Raw genomic sequence first — 19,176 nt, forward strand, 5'->3', positions numbered from 1 at the left:
GGAGATGATCCTTAACTACTCACACATGCTGCAGTCCTGATCCAAGCTACAGCAGGGGCTCCTTCCAGGTTACAACATGTGACAGAGGAAGAGTTAGTTATAGAGACACCAGAGCCCACTTGTGGGTGGATGTGTAACTGCAGTTCAGACACAGGCCCGGCGTCAGCTACGAGGGGTTTGATCTCAGATAACAACCACAGGATGGCAGCATGAGACCAGTAAAGGAAGGATAACATGCAACACTGTCCTGTGTCCTTCAGACACTCACACAGCTGGAGCTTCACTGGGTGTGCGGTAAGAAGCATCATATGCATTTCTTTCTGCCCTGTTTCTGAAACATCAATAAGTGGTCACCAAAAATGTACAAAACAAAGTGTATGTTTTCAACAGACTTTAAAACAGTGAACAGTGATGTTTGTGAAGCTTCCGATGTGTGAGAAAGGTTTGGCTGAAAGGGGATTTGTGTTGTCTGCTGCTGGGGTAATCCCTCTCTGGATTCAGGAGCAAGTGTACTGTGGGGACAGCAGTTCCTCCTGCCAGTAAGAACCAGTAAGAACCAGTAAGAAGCAGTAAGAACCAGTAAGAACCAGTAAGAACCAGTAAGAAGCAGTAAGGAGCAGTAAGAACCTTATTGTGAGTCCAACATTGCGTCTGAGAGCTCCACTCCGCTCCACTCACACTGCAAACTTAAACTTTCACATCCTGCCCCTAACTGCCTCTAACTGCCTCTAACACTACAACGTGATGTGTGCTCTCCTCCATCATTTCTCCTGCTCCAACTGCCTTCACCATCCCAGTTCCTCTCATCTTTACCTCCCTTCTGCATATGATCTCCCTGTGCCAGACAGCACTGCTGTAGTGAGGCCAGAAGAGAGAGGAGAGGGTGGAGGGATGAGGCCTCAGGACACAGGAGAGGGTGGAGGGATGAGGCAGTGAAAGAGGAGGAGCTCTGCTTCTCTGTAGAGGCAGCATCTACTCCTGCAGCTGTGGTGATTGGCTGCTCACCCACAGTGAGCGACAGAGCAACAGCTCACTCCCTCCCTCTCTCTCTCCCTCCCTTCCTGTCTCCATATCTCCAGTCTCCGTACAGTGGAGAGTTAGCAGCTTCTGCTGGAGAGAGAGGAGCACCTGTCCTACAGGGGTGTAACAGACCCACGGCCAGGGAGAGAGACAGCCACACGTCCACGCTGCATGACTGACGAAGGTAAGCCCTCGGGAGGGGGGCGGGGGGGGTCTGGCTGCTGTCTCTGGAAGAGGTGGGGTTCAGGATGAAAGGTCTGCCAGGACTACCACCCCTCCAGACAACAAGGCTGTTTCACTGTTCCAGATCTGTTCCAGGGGAAGTGAGGACTAGGGCTTGGAGAGTTGGGTCAAGCAGGACGACTCTATGAGAAGCAGCTGGCATTACACTGATATGTGGATTAGAGAGATGAAGTTTCTGACTGTTCTCAGAGCTCTGTGTGGTTCAAGAAGCTGGGGTCTGTACTATACGTGAAGTCTGACTTGGTTGACTTAGTTGAATCATCTTGGAGGATTTTTTCCTAATTGCTTTTTAGATGTGTCAGTCGCATGGTTGTTGCTGTAGAAACAGAGACTGATTAAACTACTGCAGGCGAGTAAGTAAGACTAAGTTTACCTGGTGGAACAAGAGCAAGTTAGGATTTGTTTAAATTGAGGAGCTGAAGGAAAGCTTGTCTGTGTTCATAAACATTGTGTGTTCGTCCAGCAGAGGCTCTTAGAGTCAGCAAACAGTCGACAACAGCTGACAGACAACGTAGGATTTATCTGTAGGATATTAGCACAATGACAATCTGCTGAGTACAATGGCAGATTAATACAGTAATCCCATTCCCTTACACACACATGAGCATGCATACATACAGAAGTGGCTACACTGAGGTTACAGTAACTTCCATGCAACTACACTGTAAAACCCACACTAGCAACAGTGTAGTTGGAACAGCCATGAGGTTCATTTTTGTTTAGCAGTTAAGTTATTACGACAGTAAAACTTGGTATGGGGGAGGTTGGGTGAGGCTTTCCAGGGGTAAGTGGATGTTAACATTGATCTTGTTTTGAGAATACAACCTTCAACCCTCTTCACAACATCCCCTCCCCCTTCACACCCCTCCCCCCTCACACCCCTCCCCCCTCACACCCCTCCCCCCTCCCACCCCTCCCCCCTCCCCCCTCACACCCCTCCCCCCTCCCACCCCACCATGTTTTGCTATGTAGTCACAGTGTTGTCAGTGGCCAACCTTAAAACGTGACTAACTTTGTATGATACTATATCTAACAAATTGTCCTTTTATAGGTTATTTTACCTGTGCAGCTGCAGCAGCAGCACCAAACAAACGGGTGTGGAGAAGTCTGCATTTATAATGAAAGAGACCAAAATAGACACAAACAAATGAAGGAGAGATAGGGTGAGCGAGAAAGAGAAGGACTGAGAGGGAGAGGGGAGGAAGAGGAAGAGAGAGGGAGGGAGGGAGGGAGGGAGAAGGAGAGAGAAAGAGAGACAGAGAGTGAGGTAGGAGGGATAGAGGGAGACAGAAGGAGAGAGAAGGAAAGGTGAGATGTGATGGGGAGGCAGTGGGCTCCCTAGCTGCAGCAGCTGCTGTGCTGCCTGGTCTGGGGGGTGGGGTGGGGGGGGGTGTTCAGTGTCACCCTGACCAGCGGTCCCAGCCAGAAACAGAGAGAGATCTGTGTGAGGCTGCTGGGCCTGCCTCTGAACAAACACAGTCCTGCTGTCTGTCACCATCCACAGACACAGTCCTGCTGTCTGTCACCATCCACAGACACAGTCCTGCTGTCTGTCACCATCCACAGACACAGTCCTGCTGTCTGTCACCATCCACAAACACAGTCCTGCTGTCTGTCACCATCCACAGACACAGTCCTGCTGTCTGTCACCATCCACAGACACAGTACTGCTGGCTGTCACCATCTACAGACACAGTACTGCTGGCTGTCACCATCCACAGACACAGTCCTGCTGGCTGTCACCATCCACAGACACAGTACTGCTGTCTGTCACCATCCACAGACACAGTACTGCTGTCTGTCACCATCTACAGACACAGTACTGCTGGCTGTCACCATCCACAGACACAGTACTGCTGTCTGTCACCATCTACAGACAGAGAACCGTCCGGTTCAGCCTGACCTTGAGAGAACAGGAACCTTCAGCTACAGGAACATTCTGCTGCAGGAACATTCTGCTACAGGAACATTCTGCTACAGGATCCTTCAGCCACAGGAACATTCTGCTACAGGAACATTCTGCTACAGGATCCTTCAGCTGCAGGAACATTCAACTACAGGAACATTCTGCTGCAAGAACATGAAGCACTCAGAGATGACCTCTGAGTGAATCTCTGGAGAGCAAGCAGGGTTAGGGTTAGGTAACAAACACACAACAACCGCCCCAGCGATGATCACTCTTACAAAAGGAAACACGGGAACTGAATCGGAGCGATCTCTGATTAGGATCGAGGAATAAAGACTGTAATGTAGGATGTTGGGATGTGAAATCTACAACGTTGGAAACTGGTCCTGCAGCTGGGGGAGGAGGGGGTGGAGGGGAGGAAGCACATGGGGTTGGAAAGACTTTTGTCTGCCGAGAAAATAAATCCACAACAATGGAATGACATCAACCAGGAAAACCACTGAGGCCACCAACCTGCCCACATATCCCCTCAGCCTCCAGGGGAAGGCCAGGGGGAGGGTGGGGAGGCCAGGGGGAGGGTGGGAGACCAGGGGGAGAGTGGGGAGACCAGGGAAAAGGAAGGTTGTGTTGGGGATGAGAAAGGAATTCTCTTGATGACTGTCTAAATAGACCCTTTGTTGTTATATAGGATGTGCCTGGGAGTTTTTAAAGATTTATTCTTTGGCCATTTTCCATGCTTTACTTTACATACTTTTTTCAGTTTCAAGTGAAGTGTGACAGAAATAGCAAGAGAGAGACAGAGACAGAGAGAGAGAGAGAGAGAGACAGAGAGAGAGAGAGAGAGAGAGAGAGAGAGAGAGAGAGAGAGAGAGAGAGAGAGAGAGAGAGAGAGAGAGAGAGAGAGAGAGAGAGAGAGAGAGAGAGAGAGAGAGAGAGAGAGAGAGAGAGAGAGAGAGAGAGAGAGAGAGAGAGAGAAAGAGAGAGAGGAGAAGACATGCAGCAAAGGCCAAGGCCTAATTCAAACCCAGGCTGCGGCAGTCAGGCCCCTGCCTGTATGGTACGCACACTTCTCTGGGCCCCTGCCTGTATGGTACGCACACTTCTCTGGGCCCCTGCCTGTATGGTACGCACACTTCTCTGGGCCCCTGCCTGTATGGTACGCACACTTCTCTGGGCCCCTGCCTGTATGGTACGCACACTTCTCTGGGCCCCTGCCTGTATGGTACGCACACTTCTCTGGTGAGCTACCGCGGTGCTGCATCGGGGTGTTTAACACATTCTGGTTGATGGAGATTTGGTTGGTGTAAATGACATGTAGTGTGTTTAGCTGTCACTTCATGATCCATGGAGGCATTCATTATCACTGCTTTACAATGGTCTGGGCTGCTTTTTTCAGCCTGAAACAAAGACAGTTTTTTCCCTCACTAAAACACAAAGGCAGTGTTCAGCTTCATAGATATACTCCTTATTCGTTGTTTCATTGCATGGCATAGACGTCTGACTGCTAGCATGACTTCCTGTTTGAGCAGCGTGTCGCTGTCTTCGGCTTCCATGAGGGCCCAAGGGCTGTGTGGTCCATCCATGCCACAAATATGTCTTTGTTCCCAAACAGCAACTTTTCCCCGTTTGACCAATCACCATTTCTCCTTCACTAAACGATGATGATGGATCAACATCCATCCACTCTTTCCCACTAAAGTCATTTGATCTCCCTTTTCCCTCATTACCATCATCCTCCTCAACTCCAAGCACGGCGCTGGGTCACAGTCTGCGTGTGTTAGTGAGTGTGTGTTCTATTGATGAGACCAGGCAAAATCCCATAGAGATCAAAATAATCTCTCAGCTATAAATATATAAGCTTCTTATGCCTGCTGTCCTGCAGGACCCGTGGGGGCTCCCAGCCTGGATAGGACAGGCCCAGCTGCTGATGTGCCTGCTGTTATGCAGCTTTCAGCACGTCAGGGGGACACAGATAATGCAGCTTCACAGTCAAGAGAGATCTGTGCTCCGCCGTCACTACTGAGCTCAGACAAACACGTCTCTAGACGTCAGCAATAACTGATGGACACCAGTGGCCATTCAACATGGCGTAGACTACTTTACAGTAGGTTAATGGTAGGCCACACATGACATATTTTACTGATTTTAACAACCGATGCTGAAGTTTGAGTAGAAAATAAGCGGCAATTCTGTATTCAATATTGTGTTAAAGGGACAGGAGGCTTTTTGGTGAGACATCTGGGGTCTCATTTATAAAACGTGCGTAGGATTCTTACTAAAAGTGTACGTACGCCCAAAAGCCTAAAATGGCGTACGCACACAAAAATTCAGATTTATAAAACCGTGCGTACGCACACCTGTACGCAATGTTCCCTTTATAAATAACAGATTACCTACAAGTGTGCGTACGTGAATCAGCATTGTACCCCGCCCTGAACACGCCCATTTTTTACCATATATGGTCAATGCAAAGCACCTCCTGAATGCTAATCTAGTATCTCATTATGACCCTGGCATACGATTGTTCTTTACGGTGAATCATAGCGCATGACAACTTCTCAGACACTGTTAGCCTTTTGGTGGAGCCCGAAAACTCCGAAAATGTCGTGGCCGGTAGATCACCAATTAAAAAAACTGTGCGAGTGGAGTCAACTGTGCCAGTGATACTGCGAGTCGAGATACAATTTGAAAACAAAAGCGTTTTGTTATGAACAGTAATCTATTAAAGTCTGGACTGTTAACGAGGACGTAGAGTGTAGCGATTGCACAGGAGCTTGACGACTGTATTTCCAGTTTTTGACATATGAGGATATTTGCACAGTATTAAATAAATATATTTAGTTATACACTGTGTTCTGCAGTTATCTAAAGGTAGGATATGTGATGTTATCCTGTATTCCATGCAGTTGGGGAATCTCCCCCCCCCCTGAACTCCCGTAGTGGACAATCTGATGGTGAGGAAGCGCTGAATTTTTATTTAAAATTTGAGTTGGATTGTACAAGGTGTTTATGGAACAAGAATCACTCAGTACAAGCGCAAATAACACTGCTGGATGTAATCTTCATGACTATCATGAAATTGAATGAAAAAAACGTGTGCGAGGAAAACAAAATATATAGATATTATGAGTAATGTTCTTCCCACATTCAATTTCTGCAGTCTGACTACAGTACGGTCATCTGCGTCGCCAATTCCAACTGTTTTCAAAATGTGCGTAGGCCTACGGGAGGGTCAGAGTTTGCGTGGAGGACCGCACATTCTCCCGTCTAGTTAGTTTTTTATAAATCACAACCTTTGCGTGGAAAGTGGCGTACGCACATTTTCAGTCCCGTTTTATGCGTACGCAAGCTTTATAAATGAGACCCCTGGGACCTCATGTATAAACGTTGCGAACGCACAAAAAGCTTGCGTACGCTGGTTTTCACGCACACTTTGTGATGTATAAAGATTTACTTGACGTGAGAATGTGCGGGCCTTCACGGAAACTTTTGAGCAGACGTGAGAATGTGCGTACCGTACGCAAAGTCTTGTCTGGCTCTGTAACATGGCGAATTCTAACTGAAAAGTACCGAGACTCACCAAACATTACAAAATAAAGTTTCCTACGTTTATGACGTTGACTATTCAAAAAACATTAAAATAAAAGTTTGATCATTAATGTGGATAATCACAACAAAATGCCAAAACCCAAAACGCGAAATGCTATATAGCCTGTTTATAATACCGTCACCACTTAATAACTCCTGTTAAACTTGAGGCTGTCAAACGAACGACAAAATCACTCAGGAAATGCATGTCACGCAATAGCTGCCATGCTGTTACAATGCGCCACCACTCGTTACTTCATTTAAAGTTTTATATCGGACCATTTCTTCTTAATTTCTGCCATGGTCTGGTTCTCTGAACCCAGAGCATTGATGGCCCTATAATAATAATAATTTTATTTGTAATGCACTTTACATTTAGCTAAATCTCAAAGTGCTGCAGGTTAAAAACAAGTAAGGGCGCAAATAGTGACAGTTTTCCACTCTGCCGACTTTCTTTGGTCACTAATACCTGATGACAGGCCGCCAAACAGGACACATTTTCTCGCCTCCACCTCTGTTGTCAGAACCTCGATCTCACAGTCCCCGTATTTCTTCGAATAAACGCTGCGGCGTTTAACGTTCATTTTTGGTCCGGCGTTTCTTCGAGGAAGGCGTTTATTCGAAGAAACACGGTAATTCAGATAAATAAATGACCTCAGGAGCGATTTTCTGGTATGAAAGCTGCGCAATCCTTTATACATGAGGCCCCTGGTGATGTAACTTTTCTTATAAAAACGACTCGTCGTGATCAGGTTTGACTCCAGTTCAGTAAAAAATGATCTATGAGTGTTTACGTGCGTCGGACCACATTAAACTGAGTTGACTCAGTTGACTCTGCTGCACTGATCTGCCTCTGACTGTTTCAGCTCAGCCGAACGCTACAACGCAATAGGAACAAATCCTTTTGTTAAAGCGACTCCTCTCCCTAATTGTCTGAAAGTGATTTCCTCCAAGGAAATCCTCGCTACAGTATCTATGGCAACGCCCATTAGTGCCGTCTGAGTTAACATCTCTCACAACCAGAAAAATAATTTACAGAGAACAATAGGCAGCAGGAGAAGCACATGAACTTCAAGTGTGAACGAGCTTTGATGTGTTTAATTGCTACCTAAAGACATGAACCACTTGAGCAGAGAGCAAAGTGGACTGTTTACTGAGGTGATATGCTGACAAACCTAACCCATTAACCTGTTTAAACGTTCAACGGCCTATGAAAACAACAAGTTACAACAGTAGCCCATAGCCTACAGTACTATAAGTTGTTTTGACTAGTGTGTTTCAGTGGTCTGACTGAAGGGCCTGTAAATCGTTAGACGTGGGGGAGGAGACAGAGTCTTCTCCGGAGAGAGAGAGAGAGAGAGAGAGAGAGAGATAGAGAGAGAGAGAGAGAGAGAGAGAGAGAGAGAGAGAGAGAGAGAGAGAGAGAGAGAGAGAAAGAGCAGTCTCTAATGGAAGCTATTTTGGACCAATGAAAAAATAATATCATCAGGAAGGGGAAATTGTGTTTGCTTGGGGTCACAAGAGTGACAGGAAATCTAACCACCCTTTGCAGTTTGTTCATTATTTTGGTCTGTTTTAATGTGAAGTCTACAACGGTGTCAAGTTAAAGTCACAACGTCGGTAACGTGTCGCCAGTTGACTATCTGTCAGAGGTTTTCTCTTTGGTCTATTTTAGGTGGATAAAGGGCCTATAGCCTATATGAAGAATATATCTCTCTTCTTTCTATAGGGAAAGAAATATGACGACATACCACTCATGCTACAAAACCCAAAGTGGAAAATAACCAAGGACTAGCTCTGGAAAAAAATAGGTCAAAGTCCTGATGCCATGACGTGAAATGCGTCACATTGTTTGAGGGTTTTAAGGCAGCAAACAGCCAGCTGTTCCTCCCAGCAGAACGTATCTACTGGAGAATGCGTAACCTTGTGATTCCTGGGTCTGTCTGTGGTCTGAAAGTAGGACAAAGGAGAAAGGTCAGAAAAAAGAATCAGCAGCTATTGTCTTCAACCTTTTAACTACTCCACCCCCTCACCCTCCTCACCACACCCAGACCCCATCTTGTTTACCACACCCAGACCCCATCTTGTTTACCACACCCAGACCCCATCTTGTTTACCACACCCAGACCCCATCTTGTTTACCACACCCAGACCCCATCTTGTTTACCACACCCAGACCCCATCTTGTTTACCACACCCAGACCCCATCTTGTTTACCACACCCAGACCCCATCTTGTTTACCACACCCAGACCCCATCTTGTTTACCACACCCAGACCCCATCTTGTTTACCACACCCAGACCCCATCTTGTTTACCACACCCAGACCCCATCTTGTTTACCACACCCAGACCCCATCTTGTTTACCACACCCAGACCCCATCTTGTTTACCACACCCAGACCCCATCTTGTTTACCACACCCAGACCCCATCTTGTTTACCACACCCAGACCCCATCTTGTTTACCACACCCAGACCCCATCTTGTTTACCACACCCAGACCCCATCTTGTTTACCACACCCAGACCCCATCTTGTTTACCACACCCAGACCCCATCTTGTTTACCACACCCAGACTCCATCTTGTTTACCACACCCAGACCCCATCTTGTTTACCACACCCAGACCCCATCTTGTTTACCACACCCAGACTCCATCTTGTTTACCACACCCAGACCCCATCTTGTTTACCACACCCAGACCCCATCTTGTTTACCACACCCAGACGTTAAACGACAAACTAAACAGGAGGGAGACTCAGCTGGCCTGGGGGCTAATTGATGTTGAGAGGGCGAGCATTGCTTCCCAGCAGGATGCTGCCAGCCTTGAATAAGCTGCCTGCTCTCTGCTCTCCTCAGACAGCTCTGTCTCTCTGCCTGCTCGTTACACCAGCGTCCGCATGTCTCACATCAGAGAGGCACACAAACACAAAAGCCAGCTGGCCTCTCAGGTCACCTCCCATTCAGTCACAGGTCACTGGCAGCCTAAGACGATGGCTGGGGGTCTGGCCTGCACCACCCCTCTGTCAGTGAATACTCCATCACTAATGCCACTGTCACAGTCAAGGGTGTGTGTGTGTTCAGTTTGGGCTGTGGGCTGGGGTTCAGCTGAGATGTGGGTTTGAACTCAGTAGTTGAGAGTCAGTAGTGTTGTTCCTCCTTACCTCCTCACCTCCAACACTCCACTTGCTCCCTTAACTGAACATGTTTCCTCCCCACAGATGTCATGGCGTCCAACGTACAGGAGCTCAAAGTTTAGGAACGTATACGGCAAAGCCGCCAGCCGGGAGCAGTGCTTCGATGGCATAACCATCACCAAGAACGTTCATGACAACCACTTCTGTGCCGTCAACCCCAAGTTCTTGGCCATCGTCACAGAATGTGCAGGAGGAGGGTCCTTTCTGGTCCTCCCCATTCACAAGGTACAGCACTGTCTCCACTCCTGTCTATCAGTTACAGCACTGTCTCCAGTCCTGTCTATCAGGTACAGCACTGTCTCCAGTTCTGTTTATAAGGCAGAGCACTGTGTCTGGTTCTGTAAGGCTGTGCAATTCATAAATGTCTGAGTCAATAGTAGCAGTATAGAATCTTTACATTTCACTCGATATTACCCCAAGGCTAACTCTACCAACTTCACTAGTTATTCATGTCTTTGTTTCTCAACCAATAACACAACACAGATTTTGCCCGATAGTTGATACTGCACTCAACATGTATCAAATCATCCGTCTGCTTTCCCCAATCTGGATTTTACAATTTACATAAAAGCAGATTCTTTTTTCATAGTGACGTGCAAATAGTGCCTGGAGAAAGTACAGCATAAGATTAAGGATCAGAAGTGTGTTGTTCTAACAGTCAATATCCAGTATTTCACTGGACATTTCTGTTTTCCTGACTGCCCCCCCCCCCCGGCTGCGCAGGGTTGGCATGAGCCCATCTCAGTCACACATGTGACCTTGACTTACAATTCTCTCTTTCTCCTGGCTCTGGTATCAGACACAAACTAAGGAAGGCTGACAACGCCATCCACAATGGATACTGTCTGACAGCGACAGCACAACTGTTGCTTGAAACCTTGAGGCATAACTGAATCAAGATGACATCCACATTGGAAATCTTGTTCAGTTTGATGATATCAACAATCATTCTTTCACACTGTAATGTATTCATGTTGTAAAACCAAACAAAAAACTAAGCAAAAGTAAAACCAGTTTTTTGAGCCTGAGATTAAAAGTTGTTGAGGCAGGCTGGGATTCAGAAGACCTTGTCCTGTGTGTGACAGCACAGTAGCGCCCCTCAGGGGACACAAGGGGACGTGCAGGACTGGACCCAACATGGTCTCCTCCGTGGTAATGTCCCACACAGTTCAGTTCAACAACCTTCCTGTCGTCTGTTTGTCCCCCCAGCCCGGCCGCATCGACCCCCACCATCCCAAGGTGTGTGGCCACCAGGGCAGCGTGCTGGATATCAAGTGGAACCCCTTCATCGACAACATCATAGCGTCCTGCTCGGAGGACTGCTCTGTAAGTGACACCCTCAACAGCCCAACACTGACGTGTGAGGTGGCAGACTACGTCCATCTCTGAATGGGTGTTTCAGAAGAAGAACTCCAGTGTGGGATACATGTATAATGTGATAATAGAACACCTATATGATAAGGATTGATAATACCTCACCTTGTGCCTACGAATGCAGGACTACCCAGGGGTTATTAGGCAACACACCCTCTTGTGGTTTAGTGCTTTATTTTGTTCTGTGTCAGTGCGTTGACCTAAGATGTGTGTGTCAGTGCGTTGACCTGAGATGTGTGTATCAGTGCGTTGTTTTTTGAACTGAGATGTGTGTGTGTCAGTGCGCTGTTGACGTTGTGTGTGTGTCAGGTGCGGGTCTGGGAGATCCCAGAGGGGGGTCTGAGGAGGAACCTGTCTGAGGCCGTGCTGGAGCTGTACGGACACAGCAGGAGGGTCGGACTCATCGAGTGGCACCCCACCTGCAGCGGCCTGCTGTTCAGCTCCGGCTACGACTTCAAGGTACACATCCACTCTGGGGAATGGAAGGATTGTTTACAAATGTGGCCCAACAGCTTCTTCACCATAGCTGAGGATGTGCTCATTAAATAGGCCGTTGTCAACGAAAAGTAGGTGGGGGGGGAGGGGCAGATTTGAAGTTTTCAAAAAGCGGATTGGAGATGTCCTACCCATATATAATGAAACTTACGCCCCTTGTTCAACCGCTAGTGTGTCGCTACGATCACGTTTTTTTCCATCACAGAATCATCAGAGCTCCTAGTGAACAAGCCCGGAGAGACCTGTTTCCTGTGGTAGTAACCCTGGTGTGATGTCTTGTGACAGATCCTGCTGTGGAACCTGGAGGTGGGTGCTGCAGTGAGGATGCTGGACTGTCACTCAGACGTGGTGCTGTGCATGTCTTTCAACACGGACGGCAGCCTGCTGGCCTCCAGCTGTAAGGACAAACATCTGCGCATCATTGACCCTCGCTCAGGGAAGGTGCTGCAGGTGGGACTCCCTGGACGCCCTGGACACACACACACACACACTCAGTCAGATGTGCATGTGTAAGATGTACGGTGTAATGTTGTGTTGTGTCAGTGAGGAGTGTGTGGTGTTTGTGTGGTGTTTGTGTGGTGTTTGTGTGGTGTTTGTGGACAGGAAGCAGACTGTAAGAGCCACAGAGTGAACAGAGTGGTGTTTCTGGGCAACATGAAGCGTCTGGTGACAACGGGTGTCTCACGATGGAACACGAGACAAGTGGCACTCTGGGATCAGGTGAGCCCAAACGTGTGTGTTGAGTTGTGTGTATGTGTTAGTGTTTGTTAGTGCATGTGTGTTCTGTGGGAGTATTGTGTGTGTGTGTGTGTGTTAGCTGAGTGGACAGTTGACAGGGCTTGTGTTGTCTCCACAGGAGGACTTGTCCGTGCCCATTGTAGAGGAGGAGATCGACGGCCTCTCTGGGCTGCTCTTCCCGTTCTACGATGCTGACACACACATGTTGTACCTGGCAGGCAAGGTACAACAGAGAGAGAGAGAGAGAGAGAGAGAGAGAGAGAGAGAGAGAGAGAGGGAGGGAGGGAGGGAGGGAGGGAGGGAGGGAGGGAGGGAGGGAGGGAGGGAGGGAGGGAGGGAGGGAGGGAGGGAGGGAGGGAGGGAGGGAGGGAGAGAGAGAGAGAGAGAGAGAGAGAGAGAGAGAGAGAGAGAGAGAGAGAGAGAGAGAGAGAGAGAGAGAGAGAGAGAGAGAGAGAGAGAGAGAGAGAGAGAGAGATGCCATGTTACCAACATTTCCAGGGTGCTATGTAATCTCAGGTGTGTGTGTGTTTACGCGTCCTGTTCAAAGGGAGACGGCAACATCCGCTACTACGAAGTGAGCACTGAGAAGCCCTACCTACAGTACCTCATGGAGTTTAGGTCACCAACCCCACAGAAGGGACTGGGTACGTCTAACAATACCCAGTCTTCATTGTTGTGACAGTACATTCAAAACAGCTAAAGCCTTACTGTAACAGCTGAAGCCTTACCGTAACAGCTGAGGCCTTACCGTAACAGCTGACGTCTTACTGTAACAGCTGAAGCCTTACCGTAACAGCTGAGGCCTTACCGTAACAGCTGACATCTTATTGTAACAGCTGAAGCCTTACCGTAACAGCTGAAGTCTTACTGTAACAGCTGAAGCCTTACCGTAGCAGCTGAAGCCAGACTGTAACAGCTGAAGCCTTACCGTAACAGCTGAAGGCTTACTGTAACAGCTGAGGCCTTACCGTAACAGCTGAAGGCTTACTGTAACAGCTGAGGCCTTACCGTAGCAGCCTGGGTTCAATCTGGCCTTGCCCACATGTGTTCCACTCTGTCATTCTGCCTTTACTGTCAAACTTTACTTAAAAACTAAACAATAAAACATGAACATCAGTAAGGTGATGATGTTTTATCTGAAGTCTTTTCCTGGTGTCCTGCGCAGGTGTGATGCCCAAGCATGGTCTGGACGTAGCGGCCTGTGAGGTGTTCCGCTTCTACAAGCTGGTGACTCTCAGAGGCTTCGTGGAGCCAGTCTCCATGATAGTCCCACGAAGAGTGAGTAGGGAAGGAGAGGAGGAGAGGAAAAAGGGAGACGAGGGGAGACGAGGAGAGGAGAGGAGGAGGGGAGATGAGGGGAGACGAGGACAGGAGGAGAGGAGGAAGGGAGAGGAGACGAGGAAAGGAGGAGGGGAGAGGAAGGGAGAGAAGGAGAGGAGGGGAAGGGGAGGGGGGAGGGGAGGGGAGGAGAGGAGGAGGGGAGGGGAAGGGGAGGAGGAGAGTAGGAGAGGAGGAGGGGAGAGGAAGGGAGAGCAAGGGAGAGAAGGATAGGAGGGGAAGGGGAGGGGAGGAGAGGAGGAGGGGAGAAGAGGAGGGGAAGGGAAGGGAAGGGGAGGAGAGAGGAGGAGGGGAGAGGAAGGGAGAGGAGGAGAGGAGGGGAAGGGGAGATAGTTGTATAGTTATTGACATAAGTTGCTGCACTGGCACGCAAAAAGCAGAAACTTGATTCAGATCTCACAAACAATATCCCTTCAAAAACCACTCGTGGGAACTCAACACTAATTGCTCAGGCAAAATAATTCCACAGGATATCAGACTCTACCCTCTCTCAGGCATTATTAGCAACAGCAGTAGCTGATAATGCTACACTATCTCAGAGAGTTGGACTGGAATCCCCCACACCATATGGGCAGCCTGGCCTGCCTCTCTCCCTGCCTCCCTCCCTGCCTCCCTGCCTCCCTCCCTGCCTCCCTCCCTGCCTCCCTGCCTCCCTCCCTGCCTCCCTCCCTGCCTCCCTGCCTCCCTGCCTCCCTCCCTCCCTCCCTACCTCCCTGCCTCCCTGCCTCCCTGCCTCCCTGCCTCCCTGCCTCCCTCCCTCCCTGCCTCCCTCCCTGCCTCCCTGCCTCCCTGCCTCCCTCCCTGCCTCCCTGCCTCCCTCCCTGCCTCCCTGCCTCCCTCCCTGCCTCCCTGCCTCCCTCCCTGCCTCCCTCCCTCCCTGCCTCCCTCCCTGCCTCCCTGCCTCCCTGCCTCCCTCCCTGCCTCCCTGCCTCCCTGCCTCCCTCCCTCCCTGCCTCTCTGCCTCTCTGCCTCCCTGCCTGCTTCCCTCCCTCCGTGCCTGCCTCCCTCCCTGCCTGCCTCCCTCCCTCCCTCCCTCCCTGCCTCCCTGCCTCCCTCCCTCCCTGCCTCCCTGCCTCCCAGCAGCCCAGCCAGCCAGCAATGGTGAGTGTTGTTGTGTGTTTGCAGTCGGAGACATACCAGGAGGATCTGTACCCCATGACGGCCAGCACAGAGCCAGCGATCACCGCAGAGGAGTGGCTAAGCGGCACCGACAGAGGTGAGGAGCTCTCTGGCTTCATCCTGTCCGGGTGCCCTTCACATGCACTGGGCAGCGAGATAGACATAGACCTGCTCTACTGGGTACCAACATCACATTCAGTGTCATTCGAGTAACACTGTTACCCTCAGTTATACAGCTACACTATCTGTAGCTACGGATCTTTTGTGTGTGTGCACGTGTGTGTGCTCGCATCAGAATCAGAAAGGCTTTTATTCGCCATGAAAGTTTGCACAGAAATGTACATATCGGAATCCTAAAAATTAAATATGTGGTCTAACTATACTAAAGGTACCAGTCTATTTAATACTAATACAAAATATAAAATAAGATATAAAGTAGCCAAATAATTTACAATATAAAAATATAAATAGTACAAGAAAACCAAACAGAGCGCACCAAGCGACCGAGGCAGCCATCTTGGATAAGGATGTTAACGCATAACGTTAATCCAAGTGTATGTGCGTACATCCGTGTACGTGCATGCATGTTAATCTGTGTGTGTGGGGTCCTTCCAGAGCCCGTGCTGATGTCCCTCAAGGCCGGGTACAGGAGGCCAGGCCAGGCGACCTTCAAGGCCCCGCTGAAGGAGAGGAGGAGCGGGCCAGGAAACGGCCTGGAGCTGCTGGATGTGGTGCCGCCCAAAACAGAGAACGAGGTGAACATGCTAGAGCGGGCTTTCTCTCCTATCCACAGTACTATGAAACAGCAGCAGGGCGTGTGTGTGTGTGCTGTGTGTGTGTGCTATGTGTGTGTGTGTGCTATGTGTGTGTGTGCTGTGTGTGTGTGCTATGTGTGTGTGTGCTGTGTGTGCTATGTGTGTGTGTGCTGTGTGTGTGTGCTATGTGTGTGTGTGTGTGTGTGCTATGTGTGTGTGTGCTGTGTGTGTGTGCTATGTGTGTGTGTGTGTGTGCTGTGTGTGTGTGCTATGTGTGTGTGTGTGTGTGTGTGTGTGCTGTGTGTGTGCTGTGTGTGTGTGCTATGTGTGTGTGTGTGTGTGTGTGTGTGCTATGTGTGTGTGTGTGTATGTGTGTGTGTGCTGTGTGTGTGTGCTATGTGTGTGTGTGTGTGCTATGTGTGTGTGTGCTGTGTGTGTGTGCTATGTGTGTGTGTGCTGTGTGTGCTATGTGTGTGTGTGCTGTGTGTGTGTGCTATGTGTGTGTGTGTGTGTGTGCTATGTGTGTGTGTGCTGTGTGTGTGTGCTATGTGTGTGTGTGTGCTGTGTGTGTGTGCTACGTGTGTGTGTGTGTGTGTGTGTGTGCTGTGTGTGTGCTGTGTGTGTGTGCTATGTGTGTGTGTGTGTGTGTGTGCTATGTGTGTGTGTGTGTGTGTGTGTGTGTGTGTGTGTGCTGTGTGTGTGTGCTATGTGTGTGTGTGTGTGTGTGTGCTGTGTGTGTGTGCTATGTGTGTGTGTGTGTGCTGTGTGTGTGTGCTATGTGTGTGTGTGTGTGTGTGTGCTGTGTGCTGTGTGTGTGTGTGTGCTTTGTGTGTGTGTGTGTGTGTGTGTGCTGTGTGTGTGCTGTGTGTGTGTGCTATGTGTGTGTGTGTGTGTGTGTGTGTGTGTGCTATGTGTGTGTGTGCTGTGTGTGTGTGCTATGTGTGTGTGCTATGTGTGTGTGCTGTGTGTGTGTGCTATGTGTGTGTGTGTGTGTGTGTGCTGTGTGTGTGTGCTATGTGTGTGTGTGTGCTGTGTGTGTGTGTGCTATGTGTGTGTGTGTGTGTGTGTGTGTGTGTGCTTGCTGTGTCCAGGACTTACTTGTCCATGTTCTCCTCCAGCTCCTGCGCATGTTCTTCAGACAGCAGGATGAGATGAAGAGGTTGAGAGAGGAGCTGGTGCAGAGAGATGTCACCATCCAGCTGTTAGAGCTGCAGCTCAACAACCTGAGGAACAACAGCTCCTGACCCCGCCCCCCTCTGATCTTCCACCCTCTTGGGAAGAGACGCTGGTTCCCCCCCACCCTCCCGCACCGAGCTGTGAATACTGCCAAACATCCCCCCTGATGCTCTACCCCAACACAGCCCCTGGCCTGGCCAGTCCTCGGGGTACTCATATAGATCTGGTGGAGTGTAAGGGTGTGAAGGGTTAGGCTGAGGGGACCTGAGGACAGGGTGCAGTTAGGGCCACCTTTGGTGATCCTCATTTACGAGTTCCAAAAACATGCGTTCCCTGTTAGTACACCCAGGATCTGCCCACGTAGCCAAAGCACCCATGTAGGATGTGTAGCTGGGAGTAGACTCCACTGTGACAGTCTAGCTAGGCAAGGGCCCTCTGGCTAGGAAGGAAGACCGTTTGATGCAATAACTGGTAACCTAAATTGAAGTACCGTACTTGTGTGTCATCTTGAAGACAACTTATTGAGTAACATGGTCGGCTGCAAGATTGTTGCAGCGTTTAATGTGATGAAAATGCTCTGCTCCAGCAGTGATCTGTGAACGAGAGGTGATACGATTTGAAAACCAAGCCCATAACCCACTGTCTATCTGGTACTATTCCTTCTGAGTTGGTTTTCATGTATCGTTAAATGATCCTCACATCAATACTTTATTGAATATTGTCAAATGAAAGGCATCAACTTACCAAGCCATATCAGTGACAGCTTGGCTGGTCATGTGACCTGGCTGTCCGGGGTTAAAGGGACCTTTCTGGGAACGTCTCCTGAAGTCTGAATGAAATCTACCAGAGATGCCAAGGATACCTGGACCACTTCTGTGTGTTTAAACTTGTTAATAAAAGTTACAATACAGTTTAGAAAACTCTAAAGCATTCAAGGTCAGAGAAGGTAAAACATTGAATCCTGGAAAAGACGGTAACAAGAGTATCTTATCATTTGAAAAGATGTTTGATGTTGATGTTTGTTATGTTGAAGAGGGTGCTGTGTACGTGTAGTTTGGAGGAAGTGTGAACGCAGGCTTTAGTACGACAATAAACAAGCGCTAATATTATATGAACTTGTGTTATGCTACTTGTTGGAGCATGAATCTGCATATCCCTGCAGCTGTCCCATTTACTAATTAAATTAACTGACACCTCAAATATACCATCAGTGTACTGTCTTCAACAGCTGCAATGATTTCCATGTGTGCTTCAACGGTACATCACAGATAAGCTTGCCAAGATTTACTTTTCAACTATTGTAACATTAGACTCCTCAGGTGTGGGACCACTTCTGAACAAGTCAGGAGGCTCTGCTGGAAGCTAGGGACAGACACTGCCTCCACACTGCCTCAGACAGACACTGCCTCCACACTGCCTCAGACAGACACTGCCTCCACACTGCCTCAGACAAACACTGCCTCCACACTGCCTCAGACAGACACTGCCTCCACACTGCCTCAGACAAACACTGCCTCCACACTGCCTCAAACACTGCCTCCACACTGCCTCAAACAGACACTGCCTCCACACTGCCTCAAACAGACACTGCCTCCACACTGCCTCAGACAGACACTGCCTCCACACTGCCTCAGACAGACACTGCCTCCACACTGCCTCAGACAAACACTGCCTCCACACTGCCTCAGACAAACACTGCCTCCACACTGCCTCAGACAAACACTGCCTCCACACTGCCTCAGACAAACACTGCCTCCACACTGCCTCAGACAAACACTGCCTCAGACAGACACTGCCTCCACACTGCCTCAGACAAACACTGCCTCCACACTGCCTCAGACAAACACTGCCTCCACACTGCCTCAGACAAACACTGCCTCCACACTGCCTCAGACAAACACTGCCTCCACACTGCCTCAGACAAACACTGCCTCCACACTGCCTCAGACAGACACTGCCTCCACACTGCCTCAGACAGACACTGCCTCCACACTGCCTCAGACAAACACTGCCTCCACACTGCCTCAGACAAACACTGCCTCCACACTGCCTCAGACAGACACTGCCTCCACACTGCCTCAGACAGACACTGCCTCCACACTGCCTCCACACTGCCTCAGACAAACACTTCCTCCACACTGCTTCCCATCCTCCTGAGGGAGGGTTTTGGAAAAACAAGAATAATACAGGGTCAGAAACCACACCTCTTTATGATCTTCTGCCACTA

General features: G+C 49.3%; 1 protein-coding gene across 1 annotated transcript; it reads left to right on the forward strand.

Annotated features, from left to right (window-relative positions):
- The first annotated feature begins 1,079 nt into the window (after window positions 1-1,079).
- Window positions 1,080-18,058, forward strand: coro2bb (coronin, actin binding protein, 2Bb). The gene is made up of 12 exons (XM_084672547.1): window positions 1,080-1,204; window positions 9,979-10,179; window positions 11,164-11,280; window positions 11,638-11,787; window positions 12,109-12,273; window positions 12,427-12,543; window positions 12,680-12,784; window positions 13,109-13,205; window positions 13,727-13,839; window positions 15,025-15,115; window positions 15,634-15,773; window positions 16,892-18,058. Exons 2-12 carry the CDS (start codon window positions 9,979-9,981, stop codon window positions 17,015-17,017), a joined length of 1,422 nt encoding a protein of 473 aa, XP_084528673.1. The 5' UTR covers window positions 1,080-1,204; the 3' UTR covers window positions 17,018-18,058.
- Window positions 18,059-19,176: the final 1,118 nt, after the last annotated feature.

This window comes from Hypomesus nipponensis, chromosome 14 (assembly GCF_054491055.1).
Source record: "Hypomesus nipponensis isolate SF chromosome 14, ASM5449105v1, whole genome shotgun sequence".
Classification (NCBI taxonomy): Eukaryota; Metazoa; Chordata; class Actinopteri; order Osmeriformes; family Osmeridae; genus Hypomesus; species Hypomesus nipponensis.

What these genes read in the sequence shown, in the direction of transcription:
- coro2bb (XM_084672547.1), top strand. Translation starts at nt 9,979, where the DNA reads ATGTCATGGCGTCCAACGTACAGGAGCTCAAAGTTTAGGAACGTATAC. An exon ending in CCTGCTCGGAGGACTGCTCT is followed by an intron (nt 11,281 to 11,637) that starts GTAAGTGACACC and finishes TGTGTGTGTCAG; the next exon opens with GTGCGGGTCTGGGAGATCCC. An exon ending in CGCCCAAAACAGAGAACGAG is followed by an intron (nt 15,774 to 16,891) that starts GTGAACATGCTA and finishes GTTCTCCTCCAG; the next exon opens with CTCCTGCGCATGTTCTTCAG.